Source organism: Ornithodoros turicata, chromosome 1, assembly GCF_037126465.1.
Source record: "Ornithodoros turicata isolate Travis chromosome 1, ASM3712646v1, whole genome shotgun sequence".
Lineage (NCBI taxonomy): Eukaryota > Metazoa > Arthropoda > Arachnida > Ixodida > Argasidae > Ornithodoros > Ornithodoros turicata.
In genome coordinates, this window is record NC_088201.1 from 19,536,607 (window position 1) to 19,554,926 (window position 18,320).

Genomic DNA, 18,320 nt, shown 5'->3' on the forward strand with positions numbered 1-18,320 from the left:
CGGTACGGTCATTTGCGCAGCTTTGATTAGCATCGTGTTGAAAACAACGACAAACAACAACACAAAACTTGCGTTGCAGTCAGAAAACGGCAACAATTCAGATATAAGGGAGAGCTCAAGTTCGTGCTCCCCCGGCGCCTGTGTGTGTCTTAGTTTGTTCTCCCACTAACCACATAAAGATGTGCAGCGACTTTAACGCGTGTCGTCAAAGTCAGTGGTGTATTTACAATGAAAACACCTCGTGTTACACATGTTGATATCCTGGATACGAAACCGCTCAAAACGCTCTCTATGCAGGCTCTGAGGTGTACGACGATGTAACGCTGTATTCTCCAACCATTAGTTGTGAGCTTCCATCGAGTAGTGATCACATGCGTGCACATGTACAACATCCTGTACGATAAATTCCGCTCAGAGATGTGGTGTACGTCTTCCTTCCCGGCCCCTACGGGGAGCCACTCCACTTGCACCGCATCATCTTCCCTTCCGAGAACCGGCAGGAGTGGTTCTACGCGGCTAGGGCCGGGAATCGCTTTTCTACTACTGCCCGTTTTGACAGGCCAACTTTTCCGTCTCACCTTTTCCCAAGGTCGACCAGCCAGTTTCTCTGTCATGGCGCCGCCCGTGTTGTGAATTCTCGTCAGCTTGGTTGCAACATTTCAGGTAATTTGGAGCTTATCTTATCGCTTTTATTATGCTCGCACTTTATAAAACTTTCAAAGTCGACCTTGATGCGTACGTGTCCCTCTAACACTGTGCGAGAATGGTCACGCTGTCGCGCTTCCCGGCAAGGTGGTCACCACTTAGGCCGTTGCAACGTCTCGAAAGCTGGTTTTATTGCTCTTTGACGAATTGAGTCCTCCGTGATGCGCATTTGGAATGCTTCCGACACGTGCTTGATTGCCGTTACTATCAGCATTCCTGTGCGTGTGTCTCAGTGCATTTTCAAGCGCAGACTATTAATTCAGATGCCGCGGGCGCTGCCAGGCCCCTTGAAAAGATCAACAGTCTAGGCGGGCCATGTGTACTTGCTTTGCCACTGGTTCTCACCGTACCCGCGGCTCACGCGCGTTCTTTAATTGTCGTGCTGTGCACTATTGTGCAGGTCCACTACAAAATATTCGGGACATGGGCTATTTATTATGAAGTGTATGCTCCCGGAGACGTCCGCAGAACGCCGGTTCGTGCCGTAGTGTGACGTATCACATATCACATGAAAAAACTGTCACACGGGAATGTATATTTTTTTCGATTTATTGTTGATGCGGGTGTCGGTGCTCTTCTCCGAATGGACCTTTCTGGTTTCGCCAACGTTGAGAAACTGTCAATGCAACATCATCACACATAAATACATAGTATTTAAGGGGCCCACTCTTTATTCGTGATAGCAGCTACGCTACTTCAGAAAATGATGTTGTCGCCGAGGGATGATTTAAATATGTGAGAAAGACACACAGCTTAAAGCTAACTGTTTTGGAATCGAGTCAGATAGCACAATATTTTACATTTATTTCGTGAATTTTTCGTTCATTGTGACGAACGATAGCTTATGCACGAAATGGACAGAACAAAATGCAGAGGTCGAATATGCTGAAAGAATAGGAACGTACCCAATGTTTCTTCGTATTTCAGGGAGAGTAGTCGTTTTGAAATGTCATCTCATTCACTGGTCACACTTTCCAAGAATTCTGTTGGAACGTAGGTGCCAAGGCTGTATAAAATCAAAATTGGATATATTTTTGTCCAAGATTAACAAAGTATCTTTTTAGGTTTAGATTTTCCCAAGATACCCTCGTAAGTTAATTCTCCCATCAGCGCTGTAGAACAGGTGAATGTGTTAATAGAGTTTTAGTACATTGTTCGCTATCGTCTTAGCGTATGTAAGGCATAGCGCTGATGCTTCTGCGTACGCCCATAACAGAAAGAGAGCTTCGCGCAGTTCGCAGAACCACGAACGCTATTCCTGGCGTACACTAAGGCGATAGCGTACGATGTACTAAACCTCTCTATTGTGTTTTTGTGGAGCGATGAGAATATATTATTTATGTTTTTACCAGACTGTTGATATTTTATTGACCAGAAATTGTTGGGAACATTGAGAACATGGCAAAAACTATACACGAGCAACAAGATATTGAGAATGTTGGACAACATACAGGGTGTGGGCTGAGGGCATGGTGTCGTGCGAATGTAGGAATATGCTGGAATTTCGCTGCCGCGTTGTCGATGCGCGTTCTGGCAATGTTTCGATTAGTTGATAATTGTTCATAATCAGGAGATTGCTGGGACATTACTGATTGATATGTCAGTATTGATTGATGAGACATCAGGTGTATAACTATAACTAGTATAACTACTGCGCATTTTCGCACCACGAAGTGAAAATATCCGATTTGAAGCGTTCGAACGCGATACCCAGGGCCTGAGATTTGCAGCCTTTGAAAAACGGCTTGTATTCGAGAACTTAGATATAAGGAAAATCCCGCATCCAAACCCTACACACTAAAAACAGAGCTTCACCGCACGGTGCGCTCCTAGCGGACCATCATCCCGAATGATAGCGTTATTTCCTTGTGACGATGTGTCATGTGTGTGTGCGAGTGTGCATGCCTCATCTTTTTCATCGTCATTCCATATATTAACCCACATGCACTGAGGTATGGTACCGCAATTGTTGCGGTGAATCACCTCATCCCATCCTCATTCATGTACACTCTTAAAAGTGAACTTCACGCATAGCACGCTCCTAGCCAACCACTATCTCGAATGATATCGTTATCTGCCCTGATTTGTTGAAAACGGGGGCGTACGCCTTTTTTGTGACACGTATGCTGTTCATAATTGTCACAAAAAAGCCGTACATCTCCCGTTTTCAACAAATCAGGGCAGATAACGATATCATTCGAGATTATGGTTGGCTAGGGGCGCGCTATGCGGTGTAGTTAATTTGTAAGAGTGTAGTTGTTGTTGTCCCCTGATTGATCCTGCCACAAAAATGGCGTATGCCCTTCGTTTTCAGCAAATCAAGGGAGAGAACGTTGTCATTCGGGATGGTCGTTGGCTAGGAGGTGGGGAAGCTCACTTTAAGAGGGTTGTCGCTTCTGGGTCGTAGAGAGGGGGGGGGGGGAGGTAACCTTTTGTGACAATTTCAATATATGATAATGGCCACAAAAAGGCGTCCCCCCCCCCCCCTTCGAGTCAGAAGCGATAACACTACCATTCTGGTTGGCGCACAGCGCGCTATGCAGTGAAGTTCTGTTTTTTACACCGATAAGTCTCTCTAGATATGATGTCGATACTGACACCATTGTGACTTTTCAATTTTCCCAAACTCGTGGGGTTGACGCTGTCCGTGTCGTACGGGTATGGGAAGGGGTGGTAGTTTTTTTTTAGAAAACAGTCCTAATTCGAAACGTACTTGGGGGTGTATGCGTTTCAATACACTAGCTTCACTGTTGATCCCTCTGGTAACTGAGGAATAAAAGTGACGCGAATATTTCATGATAATATGGTCAGAAACTTTTAATATGCAACAGGATAATAATAATAATTGGGTATTTACGTCGCGAGACAACTGAGATCATGAGCGACGCCACAGCGGTCGGTCTGTGGATTGCTTTTGCCCACCTGAGGGTTCTTTAACGTGCGATGAAAGCTCATGACACGGCACCCCGTATTTAACGTCCCTCGCGGAAGACGGCGTGTCCAAGCAACTTGTACCCTGCCACCAGGTGGGTCCCGTCCTCGGCTGGGTTCGAACCCGCGATCTCGGGATCAGAAGGCGAGCACGCTACCGACTGAGCCACCGAGGCCGGTAATATGCAACAGGAGGCAGAGTGTTTGCATATGCCCAAACCTTGAGGCACGTAGCAAGAGGCTACGGGTATGCTCAAACAATTGCGTATTACATAAGACAGGAATCAGGGATTTGCCGTGCAGTCATGGCAAACGTGTAATATGTCTTTGTTACTACAATCCCATTGTGACCAGCCTTTGGAAAACCTTGCACTGAACCCACTCCTGGTTCGGTTCGTACTTCTCATGTCACACCAGACAGTAATGTTCCATAAGGTCATCCAGAACGCACTCTAAGAAAAAACGGTGTGAAAAGGCAACTTCTATAGTTACCACCTAGGTCAACATAGCGTCTGATAAAGGGTGTAAACGGGTGGTGAAAGCAATTATCATATACCGGGTGTTTCAGTTAAATCCCCGGGCTAAATAATTCACGAACGGGTGCACCAATCCACGAACTTTCTTTTTTACAAGTATCTGTCCGATACCACCTACAAGCTGCACACCGTGTGAATGAGTGGGAGGCGCTCATTATTAAAATAAAAATGCAAATGAGTTTCGTAAAAAAGCGTAACTTCTGAAGCAGGGCGCTGTCGGCATTACAATGGGTACTACCCCTTTTGAGGCCTTCAATGGACACCTTTTAGAGAAAAATCTGCCACCGAAGCGGGTCATTTGTTGCAGTAATTAATTGGTTTCGGTTTACGTATTTTTGTCGCGGCTGGTCGCGGCGCAGCGCAAAAGGACGCTCTTTCACTCCCTTATCCATCAATAAATTACGTCCTTACATTAATGAATTACACCAATGAGTTACACCAATGAAATACGCCCTTTTGCGCTTCGCCGCGACCAGCCGCGACAAAAATACGTAAACCGAAACCAATTAATTACTGCAACAAATGACCCGCTTCGGTGGCAGATTTTTCTCTAAAAGGTGTCCACTGAAGGTCCCAAAAGGGGTAGTACCCATTGTAATGCCGACAGCGCCCTGCTTTAGAAGATACGCTTTTTGACGAAACTCATTTGCATTTTTATTTTAAAAATGAGCGCCTCCCACTCATTCACACGGTGTGCAGCTTGTAGGTGGTATCGGACAGATACTTGTAAAAAAGAAAGTTCGTGGATTGGTGCACCCGTTCGCGAATTATTTAGCCCGGGGATTTAACTGAAACACCCGGTATACAAATTGCTACGAAAAGGCGTACGCCCCCGTCGCTCATCGATTCAAAAGCAGGTTACCTTATCTTTCGTGGCAATGGTTGGCGAACAATGTGCTATGCGGTGAAGTTCTGTTTTGAGAGTGAGGTAGCAGGTAGAACTTTGCAACCTTTTAGGTACAACACATGCGACAACTATTACCTCCTAAAAGGTGTAACTGCTCCACCCTTTTTCTAAGAGTGCGGTATGTATTTGGGCGCCATGTATTCCTGTACGTCCTGGGCTTTGCTCTGCTTACTGTTTGCCGTGTCTTGCTTTTCTCTGCGGTGTACATACCACTTTTACGTTTCCAAGTTGAAGCGCTTGTTGCAATTTGCCCCATAGCGGCATGGCACCGGTAAACGCCATTTTGCCGCCGAGGGAGACGCCACAAGTTACTAGAGTTTGGGAAGTTAAGACTGCGAAAGAGGTACCTACTAGTACGTCTCAACTCTCGTGCTTTTTGTGCAAGCATTCTCGAGCACACAGACAATAAGTGTAGTCAGAGAAAATTTGGGTTTGAGGCCAGGAACCACTTTTTGTTGTCTCGGGGAGGGGGGGGGGGGGGCGATCCGCTACCCAGCGCCGTGCTACGATGCTACGAACGATGCTACCGTCGAAGGCTGGAGCTGCTCGCGCCAGAAGGGGGCCAGAAAAGTAGATTGTTTCAGTGCACCCCGTGCTTCAATATGACCTCCTTTCCTACTGATTCACTCCCCCCCTTCCCTTATATTTGTGTAACTCAGGGATTGTGTCACAAGGCTTGCCCTCACAGCCTCGATTGCAATGTGATGTACGAAAAGGAAAATCGTAAATAAACATTCCTTCCATTCCTTCTTACGTTGCATAACGGGTGCAGTAACTATTTGCATTGAAGGAAGCCCGTCCATTGAAAGTGCCATCTAGACGCGCGTATAGTTCAGATGTACTGGTCTACCGTTTGGAATCACACCTCCTCACAATCTCGACAGAAACATACCCGTATCCTGCGTGGGTGTGACGGGAAATGGGGGACGCACCCAAAGCAAACAAACGTAACATAGTGGAAAACAAGTGCGACTGAGTAATTTATGATCCCTGAGGCGGCGGCGTCCGGCTGACTGATCGGGCGCTGACGGTCTCCTGTCCGCGCGTCTAGAGGCCTTCGGGAGGACCCTGCCAGGTTCGGAGGAAAAATATGACCACGCTAAGCGCTTTCAAATTGCCGTCACGACGCCGTTCACGGCGTTATCAATTATCTCAAGTCCAGCTTTTCTGAACATCTACGCTGCCTGTCGCAAGTGATCAAACTCAAACCCTCTCATCTTGGACAGTCAGGACTCAGGAGAAGAGGAATTATGGCACGTAGTCTTTTTGTCAAGACTAAAGCGTCATTTCCAAGCTTCCAATGTTGTTATTTTCGGTAAAATCTAAGTACTACTCCTTTCCGTTTCAGAAGTAGCAGTTTCTACCCTTCTGCTGCTTCTCCTTCCACGTTTCAGCCATGTACTACGAATTGTTTCATGCTTACAAATTTCGTTCTCTCGCGTCTAGGGTTGTAAGCAAAAAAAAAAAAAAAAAACGATTTCTATGGAGTGGAACCTGAACGCTCGCAATCAGGTCTCACAGGTTAAGTTTGCGAGTTTTTCGCTCCTCCTGTCTGCAACTGAATTTTCCAAACAGCGAATGGTGTTGCAAGCGCCCATTCGAGATACCCACCCACACTCTCTCCCGCATGGGCTGCAGAAGCAACGGGAGGATAACTTTATCGTTTGTACATTTCACAGTTATTCCATTACATACACGTTTTTCACGAGGAAAGCCTTGTATCCGAGTTCCGTGGAAACCAGTTGCGGCATATGCTGTTTCACATTTAGTGTACTGTATATTGAATCTCCTCTTGCAAGCCTTTCGGAATTCCCTTTCGAACCATGCATCATGCTGATGAACCAACTCGTTCCTTCAAATGGCAGCGTTTTCTTCTTGCAGGGAGCGAGTGCTTTATTTACGGGGAATTGCGAATAAATGACACACAAACCAAACTCTAGCTTTGGGCGTGACGTATCATAAATCAAGTGCTTCTTACAGAACCTTCGGGGCGCCGAGCAGGAAGTCGGCAGAACAGCGCGCACACAGGCGTTTGCTGCTGCGATGATCGATTTCGTTTCAAAGAGCATAGATACGTTCCACGAGACGGAGCCTGCCTTTTCCTTGGGCTGGCCCTCCTCGTACGTTAATTCTGCTCTCCCGCGCGCGCACTGCCTTTCATTCGCGCTCCTTTCTATGGAGGAATATCGAGTTTCTGGTGCGCATTGCAGAAAAGCCCGATAAAGGAGTCCGAAGCTTCCATTGAGACACACCAAACTTCTTGGTAACATGAATCACGACTGCGACGGTCGTCCACGCACACGGGGTTTCTCGTTCGTTTTTTTTTTTTTCGCTCTTCCCTATTGGAGAGCAGCGGCAGAGGTCGTTGGCATCCCGCTACGGTGGCGTGAAGAGAAGAACATAGGCACATTTCAAGACGGAGGCTCACACACGTGAAACTTCACCGCGTAACACGCTGAAAGCTAACCGCTGCACACTCTCAAAAATGAACTTCACCTCATAGCACGCTCCTAGCCAACCATCATCTCGAATGATATCGTTATCTGGCCTGATTTGTTGAAAACGGGAGGCGTACGCCTTTTCTGTGACAATTATGAACAGCATAAGTGTCACAAAAAGGCGTACGCCTCCCGTTTTCAACAAATCAGGCCAGATAACGATATCATTCGAGATGATGGTTGGCTAGGAGCGTGCTATGAGGTGAAGTTCATTTTTAAGAGTGCACAGTTCGTGATTTGTGGAAAGTGCGGGGCGTGCGCCTTTTTTTTGTGACAATTAACGTAACTGCGTACGTGCCACAAAAAGCCGTACACCTACCGTGCGCAACAAATCAAGGAAGAGAACGACGCCGTCCGTGGTGATGGGTAGCTAGCAGCGTGTTATGCGGTGAAGTTCATGTAGAGGGAGGAAGAACCGAAGACACATAGTGAAAAGTTCGGAAGTCAGTGAATTGTCCGTATCCGACTGCCTATTACTGCGTGTCACATGTTTCGCGTGAAAAGTATCGTCGACATTCTAAATATCGAGCCAGGTTTGCTGAATGAGCATTCTCTCGTGCATTCATCGTTTATGGATTAGGCGTGATGCACGCCGCTCATATAGCCACAGTTGTTTCGCGGCGCTAACGCGCAATAAAAAAAAAAATCAGGTAGGTATCCGTTGATGTATCGAACGGAAGGGGCCTAGTGGGAAGCATCCAAGAATACGATGACCATCTTCTGTTCGGCCGCCTTGTTGATTCCATGCTGTCCGTCGACCCCCCCCCCCCAAAAAAAAAAAAAAAAAAAAATGTAACACGACGTGGTCCACGCGCACCGATGGAGGATGTCGCCCTCGGTACAGGATTACAGAAACGCTGAAAGCCGTCGCGCTTGGTCTGCAACGTGCGCTAAGAAAAAACAAAACAAAACATAGGTTCAGTTGTTGAATGTCTCGTTCTGTTTCAGTTACAAATTATGGCATGTGATATCATCAAAGCAGGCATTGCAATCCCCTCTTCTGTTGAAGCCTAAATTTGGAGATGTCAAAGGTTGAGAGACTGTGGTGAGCGCCGTACAGATGGAGAGAGAGGACAGCAGGAAGGAGTGGGACACAGGCGGGGTTAGTATGCGTCCTGGACCGACATTCGTCTGGAAAGTCTGCCGGAAAACCCAGGGAAAACCTTAGACAGCACAGCTGGTGATAGGATTCGAACCCACCACCTCCCAGTCTTCAGCACGACCTTGGCTACCACAAAAGAGCGGACGCCTTAACCCCCTCGGCCTTGCCACTGGTATTTGGAGATATGCAATTTGAGTCGAGCTCCGGCGCTTGCCGAGAAACTGAGAACCGTTACACGGTGCACGAGGAAAGGAAGGGTCGTGCGGTTGGCTAGAAACAAGGTTTCTGATTAACCGAGGTTCTATATAGAAACTGGAAAGGTCACCACCTGCATTACCAGGCCCTGTTCATTAGCCCCGTAGACGTCATCGGCATCGATCGGTTTCTAAGGGGACAATACAGTGAGAGACTGTTTGCACGCTCATTGCAGCTGCAGCTGGCTATGTACATATACTAGGAATGCATAGAATAAAACTTTTGCTGGCGCATCAAAGAATCGGCATATAGTATATTTGAGATTGTCACTGTTACACATGCATAAGGAGGGAATTGATAACAAATAAACGAAATTGATAAACGAATGACTTCAAACTATAATGGCCTACCGAGGGGCAAGGAAATACTTATCCGTCATATCACTGACGGCAACCGTGTTGCTCCCTTCACATCCGATTCCTCTCGCAATAAAAAAAAGGTAACACTTATCGCACCCAATTTCTCTTTGCGTCGCGTTGGAGTGTTTGCGTTGTCAGCAAAAAGAGACACGACGCAAATTGCTCTGGAGGTAATAAAAGCGGCAATCTGTTTGGACGACGTCGCGCAACCTTCGTTTAAAAAAACTTGCAGGCGGCCATTTTTGTCTATGTCCTCATAACTTAGTGATTCCTTTTCCGAGAAAAATGCGCGACGGTTCTCATTGTCTTCAGCATCTGGCAATATTTTAAAAAATATTTCTTTACGTATTTTTGGTTCGCCCTCTATAAAAGGAGCGCAGCTGTATCAACTTCCGAAAATCACGTAGTAATTTTGTAAAACATCGTTTTAAAAATGATGTATGATCCGCGATAGTTTTTGCTGGCTTTTCAAGCTTTTGTTAAAGCGTCCTCACTTCGTTTGGTTACATGGCCAAAGGTTTGAGTCGTGTGTAATTGTGTTCTGTGTTCTGTTACCGTTACATTGAGGGTGTATTTTTCAGTTTTGTTACGGGGATCCCATAGTTCCATCTCATGAAGACACTTGTTTACTATAAATTATATGGGCGTGAACCGTCCTACATATGCATAAAAACGTCGTACAATTAGGCAACATTTTGTGTATTCCGTTTAGTTTTACGGTACAGTGTTGGATATCGTCCTTTGGAGAATTTTGTCAGTTATATTGCTAAGTAGGTAAGCTTACCTATGCAAAGATGTTAGGAGAAAGCTGCTGCTGACAAAGCTTCGAGGGCTGCGCCGAGTGGCCTGGGCGAAGTAACATCAGTCATCGACCTTTGAACAGTGGCAACAAGTGATTTTAGTGACGAAATTCACTTCTGCCTTTGCGTCAATCAAGCAACCAAATTTGCGCGCGACGGTTTCCGCACAAATAATTCCAGGCCGGGTGTTTAATGGTGACTCTGAAGTCGTACCCGCTAAAAGTCCCGGTCTGGGGAAGCACATCAGCCGCTGGTGCTGCACGTCTACAGCAAGCAGTGATGAACGCGGCGTAGTACATCACAACAATTGAAACAGGAATGCCGACCTCAGCGAAACGAATGTCTCCGGAAGAAGATTTAGTCTTTCGAGACGACAGCGCATCATCGTAACTAGCTGGTTTGTTTCGCGTCACATCAAAGTGCTGAATTGGCATGGGCAGTTCCCTGGCCCTAACCAAAATCAAATTTTGTGACTGAAGGTTGCGGTCGAACTCGAATTCACAATCACGGAGGTTCGAATTCCGCCACTCGCTGACTTTTCGTCAAATGCCGTCTTTCAGGTTATACGTTGCGCAAACGAATTCTCAGTTCACAGAAATGGGGTATCTCTGAGGACAAATATGCGCTTTGTTGACAGCTCACGCATCACTTTTTGACCGTTCTCACTTTTAGCTGAAAATCATGTCTATGAATTATATCAATAAGAAAGGCACGCTTGAATGGCCATATAGATAACACATGCAACGGTTCATAACACTTAGACATATCCCAGTAGAAACCATACCTCATCACTGTCTAAACTCACAGAAAAAGGAGTGACGCGGCCGTCGCAAGTTTTTTGGCGCGTCACCAATTCAGTGTTTGAAATCCTGAGGAAGGAGACTCATTTTAAGATTTCTAGACATGTGCCGTTAAACGCACTTGAGTAGCTGGTCCCCATGGTAAGTATCTTCTACTGCCATCATCCTCATCACCAAGTCTTTTGGACACCACCAGTGTGTGTATCGGCTGTTCATCTGGGCCTACAGGTGCAACGATTTGGGTTGCTGTGCCCACTATCCACCTGGAACACTCCGTTCGAAAGCGTCTGTGGACCATGTCGCCACCTCAAGGTTGTACGAGGTGAAACTTTGGAGCCGCTCTGAATACTGAGGCCATTTTTAGTATCCTGGTGCCGAAGACAGGAGGGGTCGCGCCCCTGGATGCGATGATGGTGACTTTCCACGAAGTTTGCTCGCAGTTTTTGGCCCACAGGCTCTGTTCGGCGTCTGTCAGCGAACACATCCGGTGGATGATGCATCATCAACTGTGGCGGTTTTGAGGTTTACCATGTCCTCCACGGCGTGCGTCCGATCCCACTCTTGTGTACGTGAAGCACTGCCAATAACGTTTGACACGTCGAATGCGACTTACCACGTTCTGTATATCTTGTTTTCCGTCATCTCAATACCCGCTACGCTTTGAAACTTGTTAACTTACTTCACCGTTGTCGCGTTATCGGCCTCATTGGAGAGAGGTGGAGAGCCAGAATGTTCTCGTTTGTGGTCTGTGCCACCTAAATATCGGCGTCCTTTCTCAGGGAACTCAACCTGCAGGCTTGAGCAGTTGAGCTCATTGTGCTGGTGCACCACCCCAGCAGCCCAGTGTGCTGAAAGTTCAGGTTGTGACTGACAGGTCTATTGTCGTTGCGGCTCCTCATTTTAAACACCTGCACGGTATATAACTCTTGAACTTCCTGAAATTCCCGTTCACCCTGTGGCGGCCACATACCGGAAAAGAAGTCGAACAGCATGCCCTTTTCACGCACACGATCACGTCCGGGTCACCAAATATGTAGGAGCTACCACACTGGGACAGAGGTCCGATGGGGCGAGATTTTATTTCTAGAATGAGCGAGGATGATGTCCGAGATCGTGTGCGTGAAAAGGGCATGCTGTTCGTCTTCTTTTCCGGTATGTGGCCGCATCACCACAACCTGCTGCTACCGACTCGTACCTTGCCCAGCTCCGAACCACCTTTCAGAATCTTCGGTACACCCCTTCACGACTGTCTTCAGCCCGCCCCCCGTTCATCGTCAAGGACATCTTCCTTACAACTCACGTCTTCATCCGCAACGACGCCGTACACTCCTCGCTCCTCCCACCCTACCTCGGCCCTTACCAAGTACTCAATCGTTCCGAGAAGTTTTTCACTCTGAACATCGCCGGGCGAGAAGAGGTCGTCTCCATCGACAGGCTTAAGCCTGCCTACATTGACCAGCATGACACCCTCATCCACCATCTCCCATGGCCTACAACACCCAACACCGAGCCGACTCAACGGTCCCGCCAGGTCCACTGGGCTCTCCCGCTCACTTCGTGACCGTTATTTCTCTGGGTGGGGGAGTATCTGTGGCGGCCACATACCGGAAAAGAAGACGAACGGCATGCCCTTTTCACGCACACGATCTCGGACATCATCCTCGCTCATTCTAGAAATAAAATCTCGCCCCATCGGACCTCTGTCCCAGTGTGGTAGCTCCCACAACCCCATGCACTCGCACGTTTACAATATTGTTCTAATTAGATAACCGGTGATTTAGATAACCGGCGTTATTTGTGCTGAGCAGCATACCGCGGTCACCTGTTGATCACATTGTACATTGGAGATACAGGGTATTTTACTTCAACAAACCAAACGCTTTATCGAAGCGTTTCTTTGAAGAACGTAACATTTCTTTGATCGCGAGGAGACACTTATAACGATGATACTACTTATAACGATGGCAGTCTTATTAACATCTGACAGACAAAATAAAGGAGAAACAAAACTTGTATATTGGCGCTTGTGTACAACGGCACTGCACGTAAACCATAACCCTATATTTACTGTGCGTGTGTGTGTGTCATGTATTCAGCTACAGACAGCATTTATGCAGTTTTCATGTTTCATATTCTCGACATAGTATTGAGTGCACACAATGTAACGCAATTTCGACGTCACTCGCCTGCGTTTCATCACATTTTATGTGCCTGTCACAAAACCGAAAAATGGGTCCTCGAGGTATAGTTCCGTCTTTGAGCGAAAAATTGGTCGGACATTTCCTCTGTCCCGAACGTCGTGAAGAACAAGGTAATTTGCATAGGCGCCCTTACGTGGGCCCCCAATCTTCCCTGCAGAGTTCGCACGAAGGGGGAAATTAGGGAGGACGCCTCCGGCATTGATTAGGGTCCCCGCTTTTAATGGTCTTTGTTTTCTCTAGTTTCGCAAGTTTTGCCGTTCGCGCTCGCCTTTTATTGGCACGGCGGAGCAAATATAAAGAGAGGGAAGCGCACACAATGATATTAAATAAGCATTTATACATTTTTCTTTCTTCTTCTCTCACTCGCTTCCGCCGGGGAAATTTGCATGCGCAGGCGCCTAGTTACCAATCTTCCATTGGAGCGTGATTCCTTTCTTTTTTGTTTTGCCCGCACGTTTGTTGGCGCTCTAATCTGATCATCCGGAGTAGACGATGTTATTTTTGTATGCCTCATCTCGCTATAGATTCTACGTATTTGGAAAATGGCGTTTATTTCAGCTTTCGTGCGTCACTATGTTGACGAAACATTCGGTGAAAGCAGGAAAGTAAAATCCAGTCAAATTTATTGTCACGGAGCGATATATCACGATATATGCGTCTTATAGATGCCGATAAACAACCACCGACACATTATCGTGGATAAACGCCGTGAACAAGGAACAATAAGGGAATACTCACCTTTAAAGTGTAATCTGGAAGTTCAGGTTTTCGGAAAGAAATGGGAAGACCAGTCGTCCATTACCGCCTCCACACATCTACACTTGGGAAGCGATAGTTTTAAGCCTTGCTGACTTGTGCAATACTTGCTCACAGGCACAGAAAACGATGATGCGATTTCTATAACGTGTCACAAATAACGTGCCAACTGGCGATTTATGAGCGGCAGATACTGGCTCTTTGCAAATATAGGCACATGCAGGATATAGAAATTAGTTATTATGAATTTTTTAAATTAAAAATTTGGATATTAGCTGAAATTTTGTGGGCATTTTCTGCAAATACCCAAAACATGGAGCGACAGAAACCCAAAACATCTATGCCGCATTGAAAGCGGCAATGTCGTTCCAGAACACAGTTCATGCCCGTTGGTAATTCTGCATTATGTAGCAGACGTTAACTAAAAGACTGACCACTCTCACCCGCTATGAAGAAGAAACGTAGCCTGCTCTGTCGAGTACTTTTGCATCTAAGGTGCTCGGTCTGACAGTTTAAGAGGTGCTGAAGACTGGTGTTTCAGCAGCTTTTCGCTGTATGTGTAGCAAGCCATAACTAAAAGACTGACCACTTTCACCCGCTATGAAGAAAAAATGCAGCCTCATGCTCTGTCGAGGACTTTTGCATCTAAGGTACTTGGTCTGACAATTTAAGAGGCGCTGTAGACTGTTTCAGCGCCTTTTCGCGGTATGTGTAGCAAGCCATAACTAAAAGACTGACCACTCTCACACGGTATGAAGAAGAAATGTAGCCTCCTCTGTCGAGGACTTTTGCATCTAAGGTGCTCGGCCTGACAGTTTAAGAGGTGCTGAAGACTGGTGTTTCAGCAGCTTTTCGCTGTATGTGTAGCAAGCCATAACTAAAAGACTGACCACTTTCACCCGCTATGAAGAAGAAATGCAGCCTCATGCTCTGTCGAGGACTTTTGCATCTAAGGTACTTGGTCTGACAATTTAAGAGGCGCTGCAGACTGTTTCAGCGCCTTTTCGCGGTATGTGTTGCAGACCTTAACTAAAAGACTGACTACTCTCACCCGCGCTATGAAGAAGGAATGTAGCCTGCTGTCGAGGACTTTTGCATCTAAGGTGCCTGGTCTGACAATTTAAGAGGCGCTGCAGACTGTTTCAGCGCCTTTTCGCGGTATGTGTAGCAGACCTTAACTAAAAGACTGACCACTCTCACCCGCGCTATGAAGAAGAATTGTAGCTTGCTCTGTCGAGAATGTTTGCATCTAAGGTGCTTGGTCTGACAATTTAAGAGCCGCAGCAGACTGTTTCAGCGCCTTTTCGCGGTATGTGTAGCAGATCTTAACTAAAAGACTGACCTCTCTCACCTGCTATGAAGAAGAAATGTAACCTGCTCTGTCGAGAATTTTTGCATCTAAGGTGCTTAGAATGACAATTTAAGACTTGCTGAAGACTGTTTCAGCGCCTTTTCGCGGTATGTGTAGCAAGCCTTAACTGAAAGACTGACCACTCTCACCCGCTATGAAGAAGAAGTGTAGCCTGCTCTGTCGAGGACTTTTGCATCTAAGGTGCTTGGCCTGACAATTTAAGACTTGCTGAAGACTGTTTCAGCGCCTTTTCGTGGTATGTGTAGCAAGCCTTAAAGGGGTCATGAACTCTACCAAGCTAGCCCTCTGACTGTGTCGGCTCCAAACGGCGATTTTAACTTGTTGGCTGTGACACCTTTTGTATAGATGAATCTGATTGGTCCGTATCTTTACTATACATAGCACGTTGCTAACTAACCATCATCCCCAATGACAACGTTCTCGCTCCTGGTTTGTTGATAACGGGAGGCGGAGCCTGTTATATGGAGTCGTTATGTACTGCATTATGGCTACAAAATAGGCTCCGCCTCCCGTTTTCAAGAAATCAGGGACGAGAATGTTGTCATTCGGGATGATGGTTGGCTAGGAGCGTGCCATGTGGTGAAGTTCATTTTTAAGAGTGTAAAGCGTGTGCACGCGCGTGCCACGTCATGGAGCAGTCCCGGTGAAAAACAGTGCGCGTTGCGAAGCGGAGTGGCGTCGCTGTCTGAAAGACGTGAAGATAAATGGTGCCGGTGGAACATTCGCGAGAACTGTTGTGGGCTACAATTCAGTGAATCGGCATTGAAAAATGCAGCGATCGAACCCGTTCCAAATCCACACGGCCACGTAGGTATGCGCGTGCTCCTCCTGCTGTCTCATTGGATGCCGCCAGTGTTTGCCTCCTGGGGATTGCATTCGTTGCCGCCAAAGACGGCTCTGTTTTCATTGCGTTTTTCTTCTAAACGGTAGCGCTGTGTCAACTAACTTTGCTCGCATTATACTAATTGAAACACGGACTTTCATTTGAGAGCAAGTTGTTTTTTGCATTTTAGTGCCCCTTTAAGAGGTTCTCCTTTTCGTGGTACACTCTTAAAAATGAACTTCACCGCATAGCATGCTCCTAGCCAACCATTATCTCGAATGATATCGTTACCTGCCCTGATTTGTGGAAAACGGGGGGCGTACGCCTTTTCTGTGACAATTATGAACAGCATAAGTGTCACAAAAATGGCGTACGCCTCCCGTTTTCAACAAATCAAGGCAGATAGCGATATCATTCGAGATGATGGTTGGCTAGGAGCGTGCTATGCGGTGAAGTTCATTTTTAAGAGTGTATGTGTAGCGAGAATACGTGCAGTAAGTTTGGGATGTTGTGGCTGTTGCAGGCGCCATGGGCACGCGAGTTACTCAGGCAACACCGCTGCATTTTCCCGACAAATCATTGGCCGGTGTGGCCAGGCTACTGGATGACTTGCACCGGCTTATGGAAGACAGGGACTCGGCCGACATCGTCTTCCTCGTCGGCCGCGAGGAAGTGCCCATCTATGCTCACTGTCTCATCCTCAGGGCAAGGTAAGTCTTGCTCCGACTTCGTCTCCCAAGTCGATCGTATAATCCCTGATGTGCTCTGCTAGAGAGGTTATGACTATATACAGCCAAACTCGCAAAATCGGCGGTTTATTGACCGACTGGCAATGGTCAGTATTTACGCCGCGAAAAAAATGTGAACGCGATTATGTGCAGACGTTTTTGCCTTTGTATTCTATAATTGTATTTTCACGTACCCGCTGAAGTGGCTACACTACTTTAGTAGTACTTCCGCAAAATTAAGGCTTGGGCAAGCTGTTTCGCTTTGGGGGCGCCAGTCCGATATTCTCGGTCACGAATATGTAGTTATTTCTTTTGCCTAATTTCATGGGAGAAGCCGTTAATGGTTCATTTCCAGTTCAACTCTGGAATCCTAACGAGCTATTCCCCCTTTTTTTCGTACTTGCGTTTTTCCCTATTCCTCTATCAACTTAGGACGTATAAGAACTTTGCCATAAGATGAACTGCAAGACGCCGTTCGTTTGTGTCGATTCAGGGGTGTAGATGTCACGGGACAGTGCGCATTAATGCTCGAAGTACATAAACTGGTGAGAAGGCGTTTTCAGAGCTGCTTCTAAGCGCAAGATGCGTTCAGCTGTCTTCTTTTCGAGTCGTCAACGCACAAATGACTCGGAACCGAGGTCTGTCTGTCGATACGATGTTCTTTTTTCCCCAGTTTATTCATTTCTGAATCGCAAATACCTCCATTTCTTTTTTTTGAAAACGCCACTGCGTGTTTCTTTCGCGAGGCGGACATGCATTGCAGCTGCATTCGTCGACTTTGATGTATGGACTGCATACGGAACGTCGTAAATTACGCAAGTGCGAGCACGCGATTCGATTAATAAAAGTAAGAAAATTTCCGCGCAACGCACATTTCTTTCTCGTACCCTTCCGTGCGTACATGACTGCATGGAGACTCGCAGCAACCCTTTTGTTCTTCCGTTTGGATTGTAAGCGCGTGTGGGTGGAGCCGCAGAGAAAGCAGTCGCGCAAAAACGCTCGCGCGCGTTGTCAGCGCGGTGCGATAGAGAAGAGCCGAGAGAAACGTCCTGATTAATCGCCTCCGAAACGATGCATCACTGTCGGTGGTGCTCTTTTCTTCCAGACTCGGCGGGAAGAGAGGTGTTCAACTCCAGGCTCCCGCGCGCGATTCGCTATTAATGGAAGATCGGGCCGGTTACACCCTATTGGATTTTTCGGATTGGTATCGGTTCCCGCAAGACGGCGCGCGACTGATCCATTAACGCATCGGCCCGAGTTAATTTATCTGCAAAAGAACGGCGGCGAACAATTAGGGTACTCTACTACTAGTTCGCTTTGGTCGTTTTCTCACCAGTGGTCCTTTTTGTTCTACGTGGAGCTTCGATTGGACCCACTGGGGCCCAAAGGCTTTATACGCACCGTTCCATTTCCTGGGTCTTGTTTCAGGTCTGCCGATAGGTTTCCGAGCTGAGTGGCTGCTGTCTCTGCTGGTGTGCAGTCCAATCATGTTGTTCTGCGCTTAGACAAAGCTTTCACTCGCGGGAAATGGCTAGAGTCTTCGCCAT

General features: G+C 46.9%; 1 protein-coding gene across 1 annotated transcript in view; it reads left to right on the plus strand.

The window, feature by feature from the left end:
• The first annotated feature begins 536 nt into the window (after positions 1 to 536).
• Positions 537 to 18,320, plus strand: part of LOC135377597 (uncharacterized) — a 113,542-nt gene continuing 95,758 nt past the window's right edge. Inside the window, exons 1-2 of the mRNA XM_064610131.1 lie at positions 537 to 663; positions 16,569 to 16,755. Of these exons, the coding sequence (XP_064466201.1) occupies positions 16,574 to 16,755 (182 nt within the window). The 5' untranslated portion in view covers positions 537 to 663; positions 16,569 to 16,573. The remainder of the gene's footprint in view (positions 664 to 16,568; positions 16,756 to 18,320) is intronic.